General features: G+C 33.6%; 1 protein-coding gene across 6 annotated transcripts in view; it reads left to right on the top strand.

The window, feature by feature from the left end:
* The window catches only part of RNGTT (RNA guanylyltransferase and 5'-phosphatase), a 362,295-nt gene that overhangs the window by 287,712 nt on the left and 50,209 nt on the right, over window positions 1–24,374 (top strand). For all 6 annotated transcript variants that reach the window (XR_007401296.1, XM_025444846.3, XM_049092354.1 and 3 more), the window contains one exon: window positions 23,803–23,869. Coding sequence is in view for 5 of the 6 variants with exons in the window: in XM_025444846.3 (XP_025300631.1) it covers window positions 23,803–23,869 (67 nt within the window). In the remaining variant the exon portion in view is untranslated. The remainder of the gene's footprint in view (window positions 1–23,802; window positions 23,870–24,374) is intronic.

Here is a 24,374-nt window from a genome sequence, read left to right as displayed (position 1 = left end):
GCTCTGAACTATGATCCTGTTTATTACCAAACTAAGTTTTAATGTTCTCATGAGTAAAATGACATTAATACTAATATCGTTAGTATTAATTATAACCTGCCTCATAGAGTTACTGTGAAGATTAAATTAATGCAAGTCAATTAGCACAGTGTCTAATACATATACTAAACATTGGGTTTTAGTATAATAATTAGCATAATTTATTTTACAAATGTTTATTGAATAACTTATTGAATGCCTAGAGCAGTGATAGACCATATGAGGGATATAGAAAAAAATACTACCATATGAGGGATATTAGAAGAATATCATTTTCCCATAGGGAGTTACAACATAGCTGTGATAAAACAAACACATAAGTATCTAAGAGCAATCTGGCTGTGACATCTGTCACCCCAGTGTCTCACAGGGTTGATTATGCTGATCTGGCTGGCTAGGCAGGTAGTTCTCTTCCTCCCTCACTGCTCAATATGTGTTTTTTCCTAAGCTGCGTGCTTGGTCAGGCTTGGTCAGAGAGGACCTTTCTTTGGTCAAGGGTGTATAAGTACCTGGGCTCCCCTGCTGGAACCTCCAAAAAAACCTTCAAAGTCCATTTGTAGGAGAACATAGGGTAGTCAGGCTTCCAAGACTCCTGACACACCCAAATGAGGTGCTGAATGTGGCAGTCTGCCTTTCTTTAAAAACAAGAAAAACAAAATGAAAAAAACATGAAACAATGGTGAACTATGTATCACAATATGTAAAGAAGGATCCAACTGTGTGGCACAGGTTGTTGATACTGCACAAGAATTCAGAACAGTAACAAATTAGTGAGGGTGGGGCAATCAAGGGAAGCCTCACACAAGACATGACACTGGAGCTATGTCTGGAAAAATGGGTTCTATTGGAGAAAAAGGATATTGCAGGTAGAGATGAGTAGGGCCCATTCACAAGAGAGTAAAGAAGAATTAAAGGAAGCAGAGGCCTCCAGTTGCTGATGACAAGGAAATCAGAAAGTAAGATCTAAATTCTTGTCTTTGATTTTAAGCATCTTAATAGCAAAGTTTTATATTAAAACTTTTTCAGCTCTTCTCTTTTATACATCTAACTATATAAACGTATTACCACCCTGTTCTCATATGAATACTGACATGTTACTTTCTCTGAGGCAAGATTATAAGTATCAAGTTGTTTCTGAACTTTTATTACTGCAAGAGGACTTCTTGTCATTGTAATTCATTGTGTTCTCTTGATGATGCAGTCAGCATCGATTTTCTTTCTTCCTACTTTGTTGTTATATTGTGATGACTCAGTTTCCACATTTATTTCTACAGACCACCCTTTTGGGGAATAGCAATGGAAGGAAGAGCTATGAAATATTAATAAAAAGGGAAGAAAAGCTAAAATGTTAAATATTCCTACAAAGAAACTATAAATCAGTATATTAACTCTTAACAAATTGTCCTTGCATAGAGATTCTTTCATAGTGTTTTTAACACCTGGCTACTCTGCCCTCCTTTCCCTGAGAGAGATGTATGAAGAATTAGTAGCTTCAACTGAATCATCTTGCTTGTGTTCAGTTATTTGTATTGAAATACACTAATCCATGAAATTTCTATTTCTTTTCAAACTGTTATTACATGGTACATGTATGAGGTTGTTTCATTAATCGTGTTTTTCATAGCCCGGAATGGTTATACTTGGAAGTACTGTACTCTTCATGTTTTATAAGTAGCTACATAGTTTGAGGTTCACTTTCATATCAGACTACTTTTAAACTATGGCTAAAACTTTCAGAAAATACAAATTTGGTAAGTACTTTATAAGCAGCATTGGTAGGTAGTTTATAAACAACAGTATACATACTGTAAGAAAAAAAATGAAACAAGGTATTTTGGATGATTTTAGTTATGGCAATAGCAGATAAATAGAATCTAATCTGCCATCCCTCTTCAGGATGTCTTCACTACTGTACTTATAATCTTTTGAGTACATCTCTAATGAATGACAGACTATTAAAATTTAACTTAAGTACTTATGAAAAGTTAAATTCCCTAATATCTGTGTACATTTAGATTTTAATTTTGTCATGCCTTGTATACATATGGAATTGTTTCACTTTATTTTAGGCTACCTTGATACATGCCTTACTAAATTATGTTTTACTTCATAAAAGTAAAGTAACTATTTATAAAATAGTTGAAATGTGGGGATCCCTGGGTGGCTCAGCGGTTTGGCGCCTGCCTTCAGCTCAGGGTGTGATCCTGGGGTCCTGGGATCAAGTCCCGCGTCAGGCTCCCTGCATGGGGCCTGCTTCTCCTCTGCCTGTGTCTCTGCCTCTCTCTCTCTCTTTGTCTCTCATGAATGAATAAATAAAATCTTTAAAAAAAAATAGTTGAAATGTGATTGCCATTTTCAGATATGGTAGTAGAATAGTATTTAAAAACAGTATTAGGGGCAGCCCTGGTAGCTCAGCGGTGTAGCGCCGCCTTCAGCCCAGGGCCTGATCCTGGAGACCTGGGATCGAGTCCCACGTCGGGCTCACTGCATGGAGCCTGCTTCTCTCTCTGCCTGTGTCTCTGCCTCTCTCTCTCTCTCAGGAAAAAATTAAAAAAAAAAAAAAAAACATTTAAAAACAGTACTAGTTGGAAGCTTCCAAATTGCTGTTTGGAACCATTTCAGTAATAGAATCGTATTAAGGTGGCCTTTTTCTTACATGGTATTCGACAGGAAATCTACTAGTGCTGTTTCTCATTTATAGTAACATTATTTGCATCCATCTTTAGATTATTTATATATAACAGATAAATCCCACAATGTCTTTTTGTTTTTACTAGCCATGTGTTTTATATGATGGCAAAGATTATTATTCTTATAAGCACTGTACTTGAGAAAATGCAATGTAAGTATATCTCCACTTCCTTGTAAAATTAATCTGATCTCAGAAGCAACACATTGCTTTACCTCATTTATCCACCCAGAAGAGGCTTACTTTTCCACCCTCTCTCCCCAAAAAGTGTATGTCAGTGCACTGATGACATATTCAGTTCATATTGATTGTAAGATTTGCCTCATGTCTCTTGCCTGTTCCTGCTGCCTTGCTCCTCTTCATTTAAAAAAAAAGTCATAAGAACAACTTTTTTTTTTTTTTGAGTCAAGGAATAATACCAGATGAAAAAATTTATTGGCTAGTAAACTGATGTTCTTTTATTTTTGATGTCCCTTATGTTCTACTGACTTTGTTTTCCTTATCTACTCTCATTCTTCCTAATCACATCCAATATTTTACATATAATCAATTCAGATTCTGGAAGCAGAGATTCTAGAGGCTATTTTAAATCCCAAACTTTTTTTGAGTATCACCTGCTAGAAAGTAACAGGCTCTGAACCTGTGAGTTTATAATAATAACCAAACTTTAGGAAATGAAGTGGAATATTTAATTTTGACCTTAGAAATAAATTAACTTGGGTCCCATTAGCCATAATCAGAACATTTACAAAATAATTTATATTGATTATTATGCCACAGATAGTTCCTGATGTTTTTGTTCCAGCTAAGGCTGTAAAAGAGCAAGCAACATTTTAAAATTTTGCATGAATACCTCAGGTTTATTTTTCTAAAATTAAATCGAGATTTTTAGGAAGCTGTTACGCTTCTTCATTATTTCTATTAAGCCTTATCTGTCATCTCATTTGTAGGAATCCTACTTTAAAATTCCCTAAATCCAGGTAGCCTTTTTTTTTTTTTTTTTAAGATTTATTAATTTATTCGTGAGAGACACAGAGAGAGGCAGAGACACAGGCAGAGGGAGAAGCAGGCTCCCAGATCCCGGGATCACGCCCTGAGCCAAAGGCAGACTCTCAACCACTGAGCCACTCAGACGTCTCTGTTTTGTTTCTTCCCTCTTTTTTTACTTTTGTTTTTTACTTACCAAGCAACCACTGATCACACCCATCTTGTGTGCACTGTACTAGAAACTTGGGATTGTAATATAAAATTTCATATAATGACATTTCATAGTGTTTGGTAAGAGAGTCTTAAAATATGAAAACTTTTATTAGTGGTTCCACTGTTGAGTCATAGTGCATCTAAAAGGAATTCCCTAAAAACCAGCATATGCATTTCCACTTAACATGCAAGCTTCTACTTTCAGTGTTTAAGTCTTTAGCATAGGATTTACCAATTTGTCTTAGTTTCTTGTAGTTTAACTCATTCACACCTGCTGCCTCTTTAAGGCTATGAGCTCCTGGGGGTAGGGATTATCTTTATATCTTTGGTACCTGGTCCAAAGTCTGGCATATACACTAAATGATTCAGTTTTCATAAAGAGAGAGAAAGAAGATGGGGGAGAGCCAAGATGAATACAGATTTGACTTAATTTCCCTACCTTGTTGTTGCCTTTCCTTTCCCACCTTCTCTTTTTAAGTAGGCTATGTTGATTGAAGAGGTACCCTGCATATCTGAAGAGATTGGATAGAGTTTTGCAAGCCCCAAACTGATTCTTTAACTCAGAGTTGATCATGTTGTGAGGAATTAATTAGCCTTAGCCAAATTCTTAATTATTAAAATAATGCCCATACAGCATGAAAATTAAGAACAAAGAGCCAGAGGAAGAAAATTTTGATTCCCAGTTCTATCTCTTACTAGCTGTGTGCCCTTAGGCAAATAAGTCTTTTCTGTTAGCTTCCATATCTATTAAATGGGGATAATAATGGTACCTAACTCTTGAGGTTCTTTGACAAGATTAAATGACAGTCCTAAATTAAAATTAATACTAGGGAGATCAACATAATATAAAATTAAGCTTAGCACATGGCTTTGCTTGTTGACATTCTTAGTGAATAAAGTTGCTTTTGTAAGTATCAGTACCAATTTATAATGTATATCATTACATCTATATGTGTGGACACACACACGCAAATACACACATATGCGGTTGACCTTTAAACAATGCAGGAGTTGGGGCATCAACTCCTCATGCAGTTAGAATCCTTGTGTAACTTCAGACACCGCCCCCCCTCCAAATTACTGATAGTCTACTCTTGACTGGAACAGCCTTACTGAAACATAAACAGTTGATTGACACATATTTTGTATATCATATGTATCATAACAATAAAGCCAGAGAAAAGAAAATGTTACTAAGAAAATCATAAGGAAGAGAAAATACATTTACAGTACTATACTGTAATTATCAGAAAAAAATTGACATATAAGTGGATATGTGTAGTTCATACCCATGTTGATCAGGGGTCAACTGTACATACATACTTAGACCTGCTACTTATAGCATCTTATTTCTGACGTAACTCCATAGGAAACTTAGTCATCTGAAGATTGTTTTGTGACTATGTGATCAAAGAAAAAGGGTTAGGTGATCTTGAAGGATATCATTCAGACTGTAATAGAGTTTAGAAAGTCAGGTTTTCCGTGTTAGTATTACCTTTTTAGCATCTAGATAACTCATCTTTGCTAATTATGTCAGTCTCTCTTCCCTTCTGCCCATGTATGTCTTTTTCTCCTTCTTTCATACATGCAGATATGCACATAGCATATAAATTCTGACAAGTTTATATTTTTAAACTTTGTCATTAACCACAAACCTCCATATTTCATACAAGGAAATGAATTTTTTATTCTTTTTAAACTCTCATGTGTTTTGAGATTATACCTTGGTCATTTAATGTATTCAACTAATTTTGATTGAATAAATAAAATATTGAGTACCTATATTATTTCATTTAATCATTTATTATTATTTATCATTTAATATTTATATTTACATAAATAATATTTATATATTATATATTACTTATAATATTTATATTATTATAAATATATAAATATATATTTATATTATTTCATTTAATAATTTATTATTATTTATCATTTTATTCTTTTATTTCATTTAATCTTTTCATTTAATCTCCGTAAAGTAAGCTATACCCATTTGTTCAACAAAATATTAAAGCTAAAGAGAAGTTAAATGAGATGCCAAAAGTAATGTAGTTAATAAGCACTACAGTTAGGAATTGGACCTACTCCATAATCTCAAAACTACCATTTCCACAGCATCATGAGTCATCTCTCTAAGGTGGATTACTTCCATAAATATTATCATTCTGTAGTTATTTTCAGTGGACTCAACTTGAGTATTACCATTCTTGACTTTATAACCCTCCTTGTTAACTCATAGAGTAGAACACAATAAAAGATTACAAATCTTTGAGAAAAGAAAGAATAAGTGCTAACGTTCAGAAAATATCAAATAAATGGAGGACTAGATAGTTTTAGCATGGAGACAAGGGAAGCTAAGAATGTATGTATAGAAATATAGATGAATTGAAGAATATATAGGCTTGTAGCACAAGACTAGATTTCTCCATTCAGTGAGAAATGAAAGTGTTTTTTGGAGTGAGAAAAGGATGGATCTGAGGAGATTTGGAGAAAAGAGGAGGTCTGGAACAATCTCTGGAAATCAAGAAGAGAAAAACGTTTAAAGTTGTTGATAGACTTGTATTTTAGGAATGGATATTTTTGGGCTTTTAAAAATTATGATAAAATATGTATAATATAAAATGTACTTTTAAAATTATTTTTCAGTGTACAAATAAGTGACATTAAGTACATTCTCAGTGTTGTACAACCATCACTACTGTCCATTTCCAGAACTTTTTCATTATGCAAAACAGAAACTCTGTACCCATTAAACAATAATGCCCTGTTCTTCATTCTCAGTGTTGTACAACCATCACTACCGTCCATTTCCAGAACTTTTTCATTATCCCAAACAGAAACTGTACCCATTAAACAATAATGCCCTGTTCTTCATTCTCATGTTGTACAACCAACCATCACTACCGTCCATTTCCAGAACTTTTTCATTATCCCGAACAGAAACTCTGTACCCATTAAACAATAATGCCCTGTTCTTTTCCTCACCTTAGCTCCTGGTAACCACTATTTTACTTTCTGTCTCTGTCCATCATGTTTTTGCTGAGTATATCCTAAAGTTGTAATGACCATAACCTGCTTCAAGAATTCACATCAGTCATTTAATAGAATGGGGAAAATGAATGGAAAAATATTGTGATTATTAGGTAATCTTTATCTTACTTTTAGAGAATAACTACATTAGCCTAGTCATAAGGATATGAGGGTCTTTAAAGTCATTTATAAAATGTGGTCCTGGTTAGCTAGATATCATTTAACTTATATTAATGTGGGGTGGTTTTTTTTTGTTTTTTTGTTTTTTTTTGGTTTTATTGTTATTTGTTGTTATTTGTTTTTTTAAGTAGGCATGGAGCCCAGTGTGGGGCTTAAACTCACAACCCCAAGATCAAGACCTGAGCTGAGATCAAGAGTCAGATGCTTAATTGACTGAGCCACACAGTGCCCTTATGTTAATGTTTTAAGAAATGTTAAAATTATCATGCTTTATAGCATTGATGGCACTATATAGTGAAAATGACTTTCTTAGGGACATTTCATGATTTTCTTTTATCAGACTAACACATGAGATTCTGGAACTTTGTCTTGAATACTTGATTATAGTTACATTATTGAGGTTGAACTATCTCACTCATTATGTTAACTTTTAATTGTTAATTGATCAAAGGCATATTTCAAAGATAAATATTGTCATTAATAAATAATTGACTATGCAATTCAGCATTCTAGACACTTTTAAATTTGAAGTAATTTTAAAAGAATTTTGGTATTATATCATTAGTTATAAATACGTTTGGAACAGATATCAAAATAAAAGATAAAATGAATTGTCATAATTCAAATTCTTTTACATGAGCTGTTCAGCTGGTAAAAAGTTCCTTCAAGGACTCTACAAACTACAACCAGTCAGTAGTTACCCTGTTTGAACAAAAAACATACTGATGAATTAAGGAGGAACTGTCTTTTGAGCTAACTCAAAATAGGCTGATTCATTTTTATAGTCATGAAAAAGTTAATTACTTTTAAAAGTAAGGATTGCCAGTATATGCCTAGCAATGAAAAAATAATTCTGTACCTACTATAATCCTATTTTAATATAAAAATATATAATATTTAGAAGAATATTCAAACTAAAATTAATAGAAGGCCAATTTAATAAGTATTCTATCAATGAGACACTTAGGCGGTTCTCTATTTTTGGTTATAGTTCACGTGTCAGTCAGCATTTTGTAAAGAGTTCAATGAAGCTGAAATTCACATTTGCAGTAATTCTTTTCAATGTGCAGTATAACAATCTCAGTCATTTTGGGGTCTGTGATTTAAAAAAACAACATTTTTCTCTTTGATTGATCATAGCTATTATTGAAATAGCTGGTAACATGTGACATGGTGCTATAATTTAGCGTGAAAAAATTGAATTGTGAATTATATCCACTCAGCTTAAATTTCTCTGTTTCTACTCTCCAGAGCATCTTTTGTACTTCTTTCCCTGCAGAAGTGGCTTCTTAATGTAATGTTCCTACATTTTCCCAGAGGAAAACAAGGACTTCACTGTCAAATTCTTTATGTCCAAAGTAGTACAACAAAAACAGAAGGAAAAATAAAAGAGGATTCAGAAGTTACCCATACAAGAAATGAAGATGTTATTCCATTTAACCTTTTAACAAATGTGTTTTACACGTATATCCATCATGGTGTCATTGTCAAGGAGATGAACATTTATGGATGTGATGATGATTCAGATGATTTCAGATGTTTAGGTTTGAGGCTAATTCCCACATAAGTCATTCTCTCATCTCTTCCTTTGTAGGTAGAAGTAAGCCATAAAATAATGTTTAGGATCATTAGATAACAAATTAGGCAGTAAGCTATATGTATGTAAGGATTTCCCTGTTAAATTCCCCTTTCAAACTGTTCTGCTTCCTGTTCACACAAGCAGTTCTTCAAATAACAAATCTCTTCATTTAGAATGATCAGAGAGGATCAATTTAGAATTATTTGTAGGCTCAGTTTTTATTTGCTATATGGCCTGTGAACCGTTGTAGACTTTCTTTCTAAAATATATTTAGCAAATAAAATAAAATATATTTAGCAAACCTTGGAAGAAGTTTGTACATTTTTTTAATCAAAGAGTAATTGATATATAATCTGCACACAGTAAAAATGTGCAATTTGGTTTTTATTTTATTATTATTATTTTCAAAGGTTTTATTTATTTATTCATGAGAGACACAGAGAGAGAGGCAGAGACATAAGCACAGGGAGAAGCAGGCTTCACAAAGGAAGCCTGATACAGGACTTGATCCCGGAATCCCGGGATCACGCTCTGAGCCGAAGGCAGATATCTGCCCAACCACTCAGCCACCCAGGTGTCCCTCTTGTCTAATTTCCGAAAAACATTGTATAAAATTGTGTATTTAGTTGTTTAGTGGGAGTAGGAGCTAGTCCAGTTCTTGTGACTCTCCCTGTCTTGCCTGGAATTGGAAAATTTGTCTAAATATTTTTAATGCAATTTTATTTCTTTTCTTCAAGAATGTATTTCTTCTTCATAAAATCTCGTTATGCCCAGATATGTGAGTTTTGTTTTCATATTATATTTATGCCATAAAATATGTAGCTCCAGCACTAAAGAAGAGATGAGTGACTTTTGGATTCCCTAGGAGCTCATCTCTTCAAATACTCATCTATTTATACAAGAATATTAAAATATGTTACTTATCAATGAATAACTTCATTTAGTAGTCACTCTCACTGATTGCTTATTTTGTTTTTTCTTTGCACTTTTTATATTAAGACCTCATATCATAAAAGAAAATATACAAAAAATACATAAAATAAATAAATGTATAGTTCTATGAAATTTTGTGTAATTAGCACCCACTTAACCCACTGCCCAGGTCAAGAAGAAAATATTTCTAGCATCCTAGATGCTTCCAGCATGCACTTTCTCATTCACAAATTTTTTCCTCCCACCAAAGATAACCACTATCCAGAATTACTTCCTTACTCTTTATCCTTTTATTACTTAAGTATGGATCTCTAAACAGCAAGGTTTGGTTTCGCCTGTTTTTGAGCCTCACATAAATGCAACCTTATGTTCTTTTAGGTTTGGCTTCTTTTGCTCAGTGTCGTGATTTTGAAATTTATCCATTATGTGTGCAAATTCAGTCTTTCATCACTCTCTTTCTGTTTATAGAACATCATACTATATAAAGGCATTTGAATAGATGGCAGTTTGAGGTGATTAACTGTAATTGTCAAACATCTTTGTATGTGTGCTTTAGGACGCATACATACATGTCTGATAAGTATATACTTAAATTGGCATTGCTGTGTTCTGAAGCGTGTGTTGAACTTAAAATATAATGTGGGTTATAAATTTCTTCTATTTAGTGCTTTCAGTCACTTAATAATGTCTTTTCTTTTAAATTAGCATTTCTCCAACTCCTAGTTTTTGAGATACTATTGACATATAACATTGTATTAGTTTAAAGTATATTGCATAATGATTTGATATGTGTATATTTTGTGAAGTGATCACTACAATAAATTCAGTTAACATCCATCACCTCAAGTAGTTATAAAATTTTCTTTCTTATGATAAGGACTTGTAGATCCACTATCTTAGCGGATCTACAAGTATTATTAACTGTAGTCACCATGATTTTTACATCACATCTGCAAAACTTACTTATCTTACAACTGGAAATTTGTAACTTTAGCTACCCTCATCTATTTCCCCCAACTCCCATCTCTGGTAGTGACTATCTGTTCTCTAAACAGTGAGTTTGGTTTTGGGTTTTTTTTAGATTTTATGTATAAGTGAGAGTGTATCGTATTTATCTTCTCTGTAGGATTTATTTCATTTAGCATAATGTCCTCAAGGTTTATCTTGTTGCAATTGGCAGATTTCCTTCTTTTTGTAATGGCAGAATAATATTCCACTTTGTACATATAGCACACTTTCTTTATCCATCCACTGATGGACACTTAGGTTATCCCATGTGTTGGCTATTGTAAATAATGATGCATTGAACATGAGGATGCAGATACCTCTTTGATATAGTGATTTCATTTCCTTCAGATATATACCCAGAAGTAGAATTGCTGGATCATAGGTAGTTCTATTTTTAATATTTTGAGGAACCTCTGTGCTGTTTTCCATTATTGGCTGTACTAATTTACATTCCCACCAACAGTGTATAAGGGTTCTCCTTTCTCTGTATTCTCTCCATCATTTGTTATCTCTTGTTTTAGGGTTTTGTTTTGTTTTTTTAATGATAGCTATTTTAACAGGTGTGAGGGGATATCTCATTGTGGGTTTGATTTTGCATTTCCCTGATAATTAGTGATGTTGAGTACCTTGCCTGGTACCTGTGAACCATTTGTATGTCTTTTAGTTCCTCTGTTCATATTTTAATTGGATTTGTGTGTGTGTGTGTGGCTGTTGAATTATAGGAGTTCTTTATATATTTTGGTTATTAACCTCTTTTTTAAAAAGATTTTCTTTATTTATTAGAGAGAGAAAAAGAGAGCATGTGCATGCACACACACACATGAGTTGGGGGAGGGCAGAGGGAGAAACAGACTCTCCACTGAGCAGGGAGCCTGACATGGTGCTCCATCCCAGGACCCTGAGATCACGACCTGAGCCGAAAGCAGACACTTAACCAACTGAGCCACCCAGGTGCCCCTAGTTATGAACCTCTTATCAGATACCTAATTTGCAAATGTTTTCTCCAGTTTTGTAAGTTCCCTTTTCATTTTGTTTATTGTTTCCTTTGCTGTGCAGAAGCTTTTTCAGTTTGATGTAGTTCCACTTGTTTATTTTTGCTTTTGGTGTCTTTGCTTTTGATGTCAAAAAATTATTGCTAAGACTGATGTCAAGGAGCTTACTTCTATGTTTCTTCTAGGAGTTTTATGGTTTTAGGTCTTACATTCAGTATTTCAATCTATTTTGAGTTAACTTTTGGGCATGATGTGGGGATGGGTGAGCCAGCTGTCTGTCTGTCTCTTTCTGTCATAGTATAATGGACAATGTTACATTAGTTTCAGGTGCACAACATACTGATTCAACAATTCTACATGCTACTCAGTGCTTACCACAGTAAGTGTAATCACCACAATGTTATTACGTATTATTGACTGTATTCCCTGTGCTGCACTTTTCATCTCCATGACTTATTTATAACTGGAAGTTTGTACCTCTTAATCTGCTTCATTTATTTTGTTCATCCCTCTACCTACATACCTCCTGGCAATCATCAGTTTGTTTTCTGTATTTAAGAACTTGTTTTGTTTGTTCGTTTATTTTTTTAATTTTTTTTTTGTTTCAGGTTTTTATTTAAATTCCAGTTAGTTAACATATTTTAATGTTAGTTTCATAAGTAGAATATAGTGATTCATTCCTTACCTATAATACCCACTGTTCATCATATAATAGTAAGTGCCCTCCTTAATACCATCACCCATTTAGATTTCACATATAAGTGAAATAATATGAATCAAATCATTCTCTTAGTGTAATATCCTCTATTCCCATTCATGTTGTCTCATGGCATGTTTTAAAAATTTTTTATTTTAAAATAACTTTAGACATATAGAAAAGTTCCAAAAATAACACAGACTATTCCTGTATATCTTTCACATTGTTTTCCCCTACGGTCAACATCAGGAAATAAATGTTAGTACAATACTGTGAACTTAACTACATTCCTTATTCTTATTTTGTCAGTTTCCCACTAATATTCTTTTTCTCATCCAGGATTCCACATTGCATTTAGTTTTCATGTCCTTAATCAAATTTGTGACAATACCTCATTTTTGTTTTTCATGATCTTGACACTTTTTGGGAGACTACTGATCAGATATTGTCCCTTATTTTGATCTCTTTCAGTACTTTTTGACAGAAGCACCATGGAAGTGACATTGTGTTTTTTTTAGTGCATTTAATGGTGTTGGGGAAGGTGAAGGCATGTTAATAAATCTAAGTACTGTGATGTTAGATTTAGTTAGTTGGTTGGGTTTCTCTAAAGCTGCTATATTTGCTTTGTGATTATAAGTTTTCTGGGGAGAAACTTTGAGACTAGGCAAATAACAGGTCTCTCATACTTTCATCTTCTAGTTGTAACATCTTTCATTGGCTTTTGCCTGTAACAATTATCACTGTGTTGTTTTTCGAGCTGGTGAATTTTTCAAATAATGGTGAATTTCAATTTCCCTCATTCTTTTTCATTGTATAGAACTGTCCTCCCATCCCCCCTTCCCTATATGTTTACTTATATTAGTAAGGATTTAAGAATAGTTTATTCTATGGTTTATAATCTAGTACTGTCATTTTATGTTGCTGTTTTGGCTTTAGTCATTGAGAACTTCTTCAATTTGGCTTCTATGTCTTTTTGACATTCTCTCATTATTTTTCAGCTCTTCCTGACTTTCTAGTTCCATAGATATTCCAGGTCCTTCTTGTATTTTCCCTCCCGCAGTCCAAGAATCAGCCATTTCTCCAAGGACCCCACTGTGTATATAGTGTGTGTGTGTGCGTATGTGGGTGTGTGTGGTGAACATAGAAAAACCTAGATCCTCAGTCTAGTCATTGCTGCTTAGTGTCATCATAGGCGCTCTCAGTTGTCAGAGCTAGGAATGTATCATGTACTAACATGCACCTACACACACATTTATATTTATTTCTTTATCCATCTGTGAATGTATTAAAAGCTATGAATTCCTGCTTAATACCTCTGATTCTAATTTAGCATCATAATGTTAATTCTAGCTTTCCCCCTTTGCTTATATGTAACTCTTTGTGCAGTGAGAAACCTGCATCTCTTTACCCATGGTATGTTTACTTGTTTGTTAAATCCTAATATACATATAACATTTTCAGAATTATTAACCTATACCCCTGTGAGAAACAGGTTTACTAGCTCAAGGACGATATTTGTGTACAGTGCTTTCTATCTGTGGCCTTATGGAATATAGTCAAAATATGTTTTCTGAAGTTATTTTCTTGTTCATCCCCATCCCCTAATGGGGGATGTTATTCATTTGTAATACAATGATTTTTATTCCATTTTGGACTCCCTCAACATTCTGATTGATTTTGATGATTTACTTAGTTTATTTATTTAGTGTATGAAACATTATTATGGTTATGGTAATCATGACTTTACAAAAAGATGCTCTCATGGAATTATGCTTCTTCATTCACCATAATACCTATCCCCCAAAGGAAAACAATCTTTAGAGTTTGTATTTTAGCTTTCCTGAAATCCTTTTGCACAAATGAATAGATACATGAATATTTTCTAATGCTTTTTCTTTCTTACATTAAGAATAACATATTTTAGTGGCACCTGGGTGGCTCAGTTAGTTAAGCGTCTGACTCTTGACTTTGGCTCAGGTCATGATCTCAGGATCAGTAGATTGAGCCCCTCATTGGGCTCTGTACTCAGTGCAGAGTCTCCTTCTCTCTCTTTCCCTCTGCCTCTCACCCCACTCGTTCTCAGGTCTCTCACTCAAATAAGTAAATAAAAATAAGTAATAAAATACATAAAAAGAATAACATACTATATACCCTTTTTTACTTTTCTTTTTTCACTTAATAGTAAGTATATCTTAGAAATTGCTCCCATCAGTATTAGAGATCTTCCTTATTATTTTTTACAGCTACATATTACTCTATTGTGTGGATTTACCATAACTTATTTAACTACTCTGCTGTGTACTTGGGTTGTTCCAGTATTTTGCATACCAAGAATGTGCAGTGAATAGACTTGTACGTGTGTATTTTTGAGTTTTTGGAAGTGTATCTTCAAGGCAGATTGTTAGAAGAGAGATTGTTAGGTCAAAAGCTTAAGTGCATATGTGGTTTTGTTAGATATTGCCAAGTTTCCCTCCATGAACATTGTCCTAGTTTGCCTTTTCCACAGTAGTATATGAGAACTTTTGTTTCCCCCAGGCTAGCCAGCAGAATACAGTCTCTATGTGTTTCAGTTTTTGCCAATCTGATAGGTAAATGGTCACTTGGTGCTGTTTTAAAATGTATTTCTCAAAAAAAAAAAATGTAAAAATGGGGCTCAATCTACTGATCCTATTTCTCTAATTACAAGTTTGAATATTTTTTTATATTACTAATGCCTTTTTGTGTGTGTGTATTGCCTTTTTATGTCTTTTTCTCATTGTCCTATCAGGTTTTTGTTCCTTTCCCCTTCAGTTTTTAAGAATTTTTAATAATAGAATTATTAGTTTCTTCTCTGTAGTGTATGTTGCAAATGTTTTCTCATAGTTTGTTAGGTATCTCTTGACTATTTATGCTATTTGTGCCCTGATGGTTTGTTGAAATTTTTGTATAATGTGATTTACCAATATTTTCTTTCGTCACATTAAAATTACAGAGAAATATACCCAGGTTTGTTTTCCTTCTAATACTTATAAAGTTTTTCTATTCTGTCCTGCAGTGCCACCTTTAATCAATCAAGTATTTATGTGTAGGTCTGTTTCTAGATTCTCTGTTATAGTCCACTGGCGTTCTTGCCTGGCCCTTGCTAATACCGCATTTTCTTTACTGCTGAAGCTTTGTAAGAAGTCATGATACCTAATGGAGCCAGTCTCCTTACTTTTTTGTTCTCTAAGAGAATCTTTTGTATTTTTGTTCTTTTGCTTTCCCATGTGTATTTTGTAATGAGCTTATTAAGTTTCTCATAGAGATTCTCTCAGGATTAACATTGCATTAGGTATATTCAACATTGAGATTTCCTATCCATGAACATGATATATTCTCTCATTTCATTTAAGGCTTCCCTTCCTTCTTTTCTTCCTCCTTTTTGCATTTTTATTCATGAGAGAAATTAGCCTATACATTTCCTTTCTGGTATTATCAGAATTGCATTTTTTATTTATTTTTATTTTTATTTTTATTTATTTTTTAAAGATTTTATTTATTTATTCATGAGAGACACAGAGAGAGGCAGAGACACAGGCAGAGGGAGAAGCAGGCTCCATGCAGGGAATCCAACGTGGGATTTGATCCCGGGTCTCCAGGATCAGAACCTAGGTTGAAGGTGGCGCTAAACCACTGAGCACCCGGGCTGCCCAGCATTGCATTTTTTAAAGAAAATAAATTTTATTTTTTAGAACTGTTTTATGTTTCCAGATATTTGACCAGAAAATAGAGAATTCCCATATATCTTCTCTCTCCCAGCACATAGTTTCTTCTGTTATTATCACCTAGCTGTTAGGTTTTTAGGTAGATAAAAGTTTTTCACTAATTTTGGTAAATACCAAGAAGTGTGGTGCTGGATTATATAATAAGAATATGTTTCGTTTTATAAGAAACTGCCAAACTGTTCTTCTGCATTTTACATTTACATTTCTGCCAGCAGTGAATGACAGTTCTTGTTGCTCCATATTCGTTGGTATCAGTGTTTTAGATTTTGGCCATTCTGATAGGTATATAGTGGTATCTTATTTGAATTTTCATTTCCCTAATGACTCGTGATGTTGGGCCTTTCTTTGTTTTATGCTTACTTGCCATATATATATTTAGCAAGATGTCTCTTTAGGTCTTTGGCCATTTTTTAATTAGGTTGCTCATTTTCTTAGTGTTGAGATTTAAGAGTTCTTTAATTTTTGAATAACAGTCCTTCATCAGATATGTCTTGCAAATATTTTCCCCAGGTCTGTTGCTTGTCTTCGCATTTCTCTCTTGATCAACATTGCATTTTATTATTATTTTTAAAGATTTTATTTATTTATTCATGATAGACACACAGAGGGACAAGCAAAGGCACAGAGGGAGAAGCAGGCTCCCAGCAAGGAGCTCATTGTGGGATCTGATCCCAACCCCAGGATCATGCCCTGAGCCAAAGGCAGATGCTCAACCGCTGAGCCACCCAGGTGTCTCAACATTGCATTTTCACATCTGAGTGTCAGAGTTATGCTGACTTGTTAAAATATAAATATTCTTTCTTCTTCTATTTTCTGGAAGAATTTGTATATGATTAGAATTAATTTTCCATTAAATGTTTGGTAGAATTTGCTGAAGAATCCATCTATAAACCTGTTGCTTTCTTTTGAGAGATTAAAATTTTTGTGGTAGGACAAGTAAGATACTCTATTTTTTCTTATGTCAGTTTTAGTATACTGTATTTTTCTGGAAGATTTTATAGTCTTAATTTTCAAACTTGTTTGGTGTAAAGGTACTTATACTCTTAATATTTTTTAGTATATGTAGGTTATATTCTCTGTGTTGTTCCTGATACTATCTGTGCTTTATCTTTTATTGTCGAGGCTCATTAGAGATATGTCAATTTAATCATTCTTTTAGAAGAAACAGTTTTTAATCTTTAACCCTATTCAGTGTATGTTTTCCATTCGTGAATTTTAGCTTACTGTTTTCTTCTATTTTCTTTGGGTTTAATTTAGTGGCATTTTTTCTCACTTCTTGAGGTGATTGCTTAATTCACTGATTTTCAGCATTTATTTTTTGACATATACAGTTTGGGTTATACATTTCTAAGTTGGATTTAGCTGTATCTTACAAGTTTTGATATATTATTATTTTGTTATCTATATAAAAATACTCGATAATTTCCTTTGGAATTCCCTACAGCTTACTTACTGATGTATTTATATCATTTTAGACATGAGGATTTTCTGATTATTTTTATGTTCTTGACTTCTAACTGAATTCTTGTATTTAAAGACTGTAATCTAAATTATTTGTTTTAAGTTTGCTTCATGGCCCAGCATATGACCAGTTTTTATAAATTTTCTGTGTATGTATATTCTGTGGTCCATGTATTGTGCAACTATGGCTGGTGTCCCTATATATTTTTGTCAGTGGTATTGCTGAGTTCTTATGTATTATTGTTGCTTTTGTGCTCTGTTTTTCCATCATTTATTAAGAGAGGAAAGTTTAAACTTCTATCATTGTGGATTTGTTTAATTTCATTATGTACATCATTGTTTTATATATTTTATAGCTGTGCTATTAGATCATATAAATCTCTTGACAAGTTGAACCTGTTATTATTCTGAGGTATCTCTCTTGACCTCAATAATACTTTTTACATTGACTTTTTTCTGTCTGATAATTATATAGTTACAGATATATTTGTTCTCTGAATACTGGTAGCTCAACATTTCTTCTTATATACCTTTGCAAATAATGATTCAGTTTTCTCTTGTTTGCTTCAGCATTGTATTTATCCTCCAGGTTTATTTATTATTTTTATTTATTTCACTCAATATATACTTCATTTAATCAAAGCTTCATTTTTAGGTAACTTATTTCTGTTGGCACACAGACTCTTTCAACATGGTTTTTGGTGGTGGTGGTGGTGGTGTGTTTTCTGTTTTTGTTTTTGTTTTTTTAACAAAAATCTAGAGCATTTGTTATGCCTGTATTAAGGTTTAGAAAATAAACCAGATAGAAAAATGTAGGCTGTGGAAAGTCTCTAAAGATAAGAAAAAACTTACTCATTGGCTCATACAATTTTTTTTCTGGGCCTAAAGGCATATGCTGCTGTTATTTACATCCTACTGGGAGTCTCAAAGAATAGAGGCCTCTCAGTAATATGCATTTTTTCAAATTCAGAAGGGCGCTATTGATCCCATATGAAATGCATTTGTATTCTCTTTTTTCCTCATAGTAGAGATATCAGATGTGGCTTCTCTAAGAAGTAGGATTTTATGTAAATAAGCATTAAAGATATTATAAATTTTGGGGCACCCAGATGGCTGGCTTAGGTCATGATCTCAGGGACGTGAGATCGCCCCACCTTGGACCCTTGCACTAAGCGTGAAGCCTTCTTAAGATCCTCTCTTCCTCTTCCTCTCCCTCTGCCCTACCGCCACATGCATGTGAGCTGTCTTAAAAGACAACACAAACAATGAGACTAAATTTTTTCAGACTATTTTGTTGCAGTTGAAAAATATATATTAGTAAGTATTGTAATTATGGGTTGACAGAATAGTTAATTTTGAGTTAGTTAGCTTATTATTTTTAAAAAGATGCCCTTTCCTTTTTTTAACTTTTAATTTGAGGCAAATATAGACTCAGTTTCCTTTTTTTTTTAAGATTTTATTTATTTATTCATGAGAGACACACAGAGAGAGAGAGAGAGGCACAGACACAGGCAGAGGGAGAAAGCAGGCTCCATGCAGGGAACCCAACATGGGACTCCATCCCAGGTCTCCAGGATCATACTCTAGGCTGAAGGCGGTGCTAAACCGCTGAGCCACCCAGGCTGCCCTCAGTTTCCTTTTATTTTTTTTTCTTTTGGATTTTTAGTTTTTTAACAAACTTAGGATATGAAGACAAGGATAAATGAGGACAGTTTGGGAAAAACTGGGATATGTGTTCCCTATAGCTATTAAGGATGATAGTGGAAAAGAAACTTACATTTATTTAGCACCTAATACATAGCTGGACCAGGCCAGTTACTTTAAGTTGGCATTTTACATTGTCTTCTCAACAATCCAAGCATGTCAGTATTATTATCTTTTTTTTTGGTATATATTTTTATTGGGGTCCAATTTGCCACATGTAGCATAACATCCAGTGCTCATCCCATCAAGTGCCCCCCTCAGTGCCATCACCCAGTCACCTGAACCCCTGCCCACCTCCCTATCACCCCTTGCTCGTTTCCCAGAGTTAGGAGTCTCATGTTCTGCCCCCCCTCACTGATATTTCCCACTTATTTTCTCTCCTTTTCTCTCTATTCCCTTTCATTATTTTTTATATTCCCCAAATGAATGAGACCATATAATGATTGTCCTTCTCCAGTTGACTTACTTCACTCAGCATAATACCCTCCAGTTCCATCCACGTTGAAGCAAATGGTGGGTATTTGACAAAATACAGCTTCCATTCCTGATCAGAACTCTTCAAAGTGTAGGGATAGAGGGAACATTCCTCAGCATCTTAAAAGCCATCTACAAAAAGCCCACAGCAAATATATTCTCAATGGGGAAACACGGGGAGCCTTTCCCCTAAGATCAGGAACATGACAGGGATGTCTACTCTCACCACTGCTATTCAGCCCAGTACTTGAAGTCCTAGCGTCAGCAATCAGGCAACAAAAAGAAATAAAAGGCATTCAAATTGGCAAAAAAGAAGTCAAACTCTCCCTCTTTGCAGATGACATGATACTGTACATAGAAAACCCAAAAGATTTAGTTTCCTTTTAAAGCATTGCTTTTACATCTGATATAATCATTAGGTTATGGTGAATGAGAGACTTAAATAATGTTCATTCTGTTACCTGACAAGTTTTATTTTTTTCTTTACATGAGAAACTTTTCTGGAAACAACTTCACAGCATTCTTTCCAGGATAGGTATTTGTTAATATTAGTATTTGGGAATTTGAAGCAAAATGAACATTAGTCTTACCTGTGGTTACTTTTTCAAAAATGCAAATAGGTCCATTCCTGATTCTTCTGCACCCCCACCCCATGTTATTGCTGTCTTATTGCTATTGTCCCCTTCTTTTTTTTGTTAAAGTATAGTCTTGAATTCATGACCCTGAGATTAAGAGTCAGATGTTTAATTTACTGAGCCACTCAGATGCCCTGCTATTTCCCTCTTTGATAGCCACACTACAGAAGTATTTAGTTAAAGCAAATATTTTAGGAATTGTTAGCATATGAATAAAGGTTATGTTAATGTTCATGTAACTTCAGGGCAGAGCAGTTATCTGGTACTAAATGAGTGAGAGTTTCTATTTTAACAAATACATATGAATGCACCTATCAGTGCTGAATTAATGCCTTACTCTGGGAATTTAAAATATATGATAGCTGTATTATATGCAAGTACCTTTTCACCACAAAATGGTATCTATTATTTGACAACAATTATGTATACAATTTGGCAAATTAATTTTTTGAAAGGTAAAAATGGTTAAAGAAATGTTCCATCTTAAAAGTGTTTTCAGAGTGTTAATTATTTTGCATTTAGATGATGGTATATATTAAAACCCACTCAGTTGATGGTGGTAATATAATCTATGGTTAGTAATAATAGGTACATGAATGAGAGAGAACAGTATGTAAAAAGTGAAACATGTATATGCTACATAATTGCTATATTTAAGAAATGTCTTGCTTAGGGAAGGGTAGCTGTTAGGCAAGTTGGAGGAAGGGGGGCACACTAAATAGTATATTGGCAAGCTTCCTGAAATGCATATGCATAGTAATTTGAGGCACATTGATTTTTAAATGTCAGCCAGCTTTTATTCTCTTCTTTCTCTAGCATCTATTTGTATGAATAGGGACTATTCTTGCTTCTGAAGGGGGGTTTATTAAGGTTATTGTGAACATTTGTTATATAGGAAATAAATTACCACTGCTGTATATAAAACTAACATTAAATTTGTGATACTGGCAATAGTTTGTGAGAGATTTAATTCTTTATGTGTTAATTGATGGCTAAGAAATTTTCCATTTCACTGTTGAGATTTAGAGATATTGCAAACAAATGTCTTTGTTATGTCTTGCAAACATAACAAAAGTTATGTTCATGACCTTCAACAACATGCTAAAATGAATTACTGCAAGTATCACTTATATCCCAAACTTAAGTATCTTTTTGCTAAATTGGTTTAATCAGGATTGTGTTCATCAGCTATTAACATTCTTTTTAGTGGTCTTTAATGCTTTATAAGTCTTTGTAGAATGTTGAGAAGCCAAGGATACTCCTGGGAGATTGAATGTCTATCTGCCTTATTTCATAAAATCTAAGGTGCTTTTGAGAGTGTGCTTTCTTAATCTTCCTAGACTGAGTTAGTGAAAGGTAACTACAAAACCATCTTTCAAAAACAAAACAAAACAAAACAAAAAAAACCATCTTACACCTGTCACCTGGAGACAGTGATTATAAGACACTCTAGAATATCAGAGGCATCCAGTCTTCAGAGAAGTTAAAATATGAAGAAATGCATATCCTAGAATTATTAAATTAGGACTTTTGAAGTCACTCACTATAAATTTTAAAAGATACTTATGATAATCTTGTGTTCTGATTTTTTTTAAAGATTTTATTTATTTATTCATGAGAGACAGGGAGAGAAAGAGAGAGAGAGAGAGAGAAAGAGAGAGGGGCAGGCTCCACGCAGGGAGCCCGATGCAGGACTCAATCCTGGGACCCCAGGATTATGCCCTGGGCCGAAGGCAGGCGCTAAACTGCTGAGCCACCCAGGGATTTTTTTATGATTAGGCCAATATGGTACACTGAGAAATTTCTATTGTATTGTTTTGAGTTTGCAGTCTTTTGTTCACTTTAAATACTACTCAATGTTTCATTATTAGATTCATGTAATAGAATATATAGTTATCCTTGAGATCATTTTTTAACCTGCCGTAAAATGCTGTTAATTTTCATTACCTAGAGTAAAGGAGATGTGTTTTGAGCTAGTTGCTTTGAACAAGGGGTATAGGCAAATTTTTTTTTATTTGCTTTATGTACACTAATGTTAAGGCTGGAGTTGTGTTCATTTACTCACAGTGTCCATTAAGAAAAGGTTTATGATTTAAAAAAATGAGATAATCACAAGAATGTTTAATTATGTTCTTCTTATATCCTGTACCACTACATGCTCCACGAACACAGTTCTAATAATGATATTTCTTCATTCACATTTAATGCAATCAGAAATAAAGGATCTCTTTGAAATGGGAATAGGAAGGGAATTATGATAAAGGGAACGTAACCATTATTATATTTTTTTACCTTCTATATGGTTTGCTTTTTATTTCCGTGTACATTTTTTATAAGAACTAAGCATATTTTATAGAAATATGACTTCATATTACTTATACAATAAAGATATGGCATTTGACATTCTTCATGGTTTATTCCAAACTCCCTTTGGATTTTTTTTTTAAGATTTTATTTATTAATGAGAGATGCAGAGAGAGAAGCAGAGACATAGGAAGAGGGAGAAGCAGGATCCCTGTGGAGAGCCTGATACCACACCAGGACCCCAGGATCATGACCTGAGCCAAAGGCAGATGCTCAACCACTGAGGAACTCAGGCACCCCTCCCTTTGGATTTTCTTTTTTTTTTTTTTCCCCTTTGGATTTTCATCTTCACCTAATTATTTCTCCCTCAAGCCATACTCGTCTACTTTTTTGTCTCAGATCTCCTGCATTTTCAGGACTGGGTTTAAATTTTTCCCTTCGCCTTATCCACCCTTTAAGACTGACCCAGCTTTTTGAACTTTTCCAGCTCCCTCCATAGTAAGTACTTCTTACTCCACTATTTTGCAGTGGCAAATACATCTATATAGCACTTACCAGAGACCACCTTTTGGTATCATTATTTATTTGTCTGGTTTTCCTGTTAGATTTTGGGACTCAGTTATTTAGGTTTGTATTATCTCCTGTAGTATGTAGTATAGATGTACTATGAGTGATTTTTGAATTGAATCCTTATAGATTTTTACATATATGCATTACTTCTTTCAGTTTTTTCCCAGAGGCACTCTGTGGTAATTTTGCCAGAATTACTAATAATATGTTAGTAATTTTTATATCTAAGTTTTCATTCTCAGCATTTACCACTATTTTAAGTATAAGAATTATTCTTGAATCACATTGTATACTGGAAACTAATAGAACACTGTATGTTAATTATACTTGAATAAATAAACAAAAACAAAGAAGTACCCTCCTGTGATAATCTATTTCCAAATTAGTTTTAAAAAGGATTATTCCTTTGCAGGTTACTGTCTTACAGTGCAAAAGATAATAATTGCAAAGATAATTTTTTCACAGTATCTGTTTGTTATACAAATTTTGATAATTATACAAGCTTATATAAGGAAGAATATTTTCAAAATAAAGTGTTTTTCTTTTGTTTTGTAGTTTACTTCCTCAGAATGTCGGTCTGCTCTATGTTGGAGGTTATGAAAGACCCTTTGCACAAATCAAGGTATGATTGTTCATTTTTCAGTATACTTTTTTAGATGTAGTTCACTTGTCCAGAACCCACCCAAAACCTGCAAATAACTATAAACGTATCAAAAATATTATGAATGTGAATTACTGATTTCATTTGTTTTTGCATGTTTCTCCTGAAGAAGTAATTAAGTTTTTCAAAGGATTGTTTTAATTTTCTTGCTCATAGTAGAGTTAAATTTGACCAAAGCACTATTTAACCTGTGTAATTTGGTAAATTTTGATATGCTTAAGCTTGTGAAACCATCACTACAATCAACAAAATGAACGTATTTCATCACCGCCAAAAGTTTCCTGTGCCTCTTTGAAATTCCTCACTCCTGCACTTCTTTTCTTTCAGTCTCTAGGCGACCACTGATCTGATTTGTGTCATCATAGATTAATTTGCATTTTTTAGAATTTTATATAAATAGGATTATACAGTATTTATACTCTCTCACCCCCCTTCTCCTTCTCCCATCCGCTTTCATACAGCATAA

The sequence above is a fragment of the Canis lupus genome, chromosome 12, assembly GCF_003254725.2.
Source record: "Canis lupus dingo isolate Sandy chromosome 12, ASM325472v2, whole genome shotgun sequence".
Taxonomy (NCBI): Eukaryota; Metazoa; Chordata; class Mammalia; order Carnivora; family Canidae; genus Canis; species Canis lupus.
The sequence above is the reverse complement of the archived record's forward strand: the minus strand, read 5'-3'. Positions and strand labels throughout refer to the sequence as shown.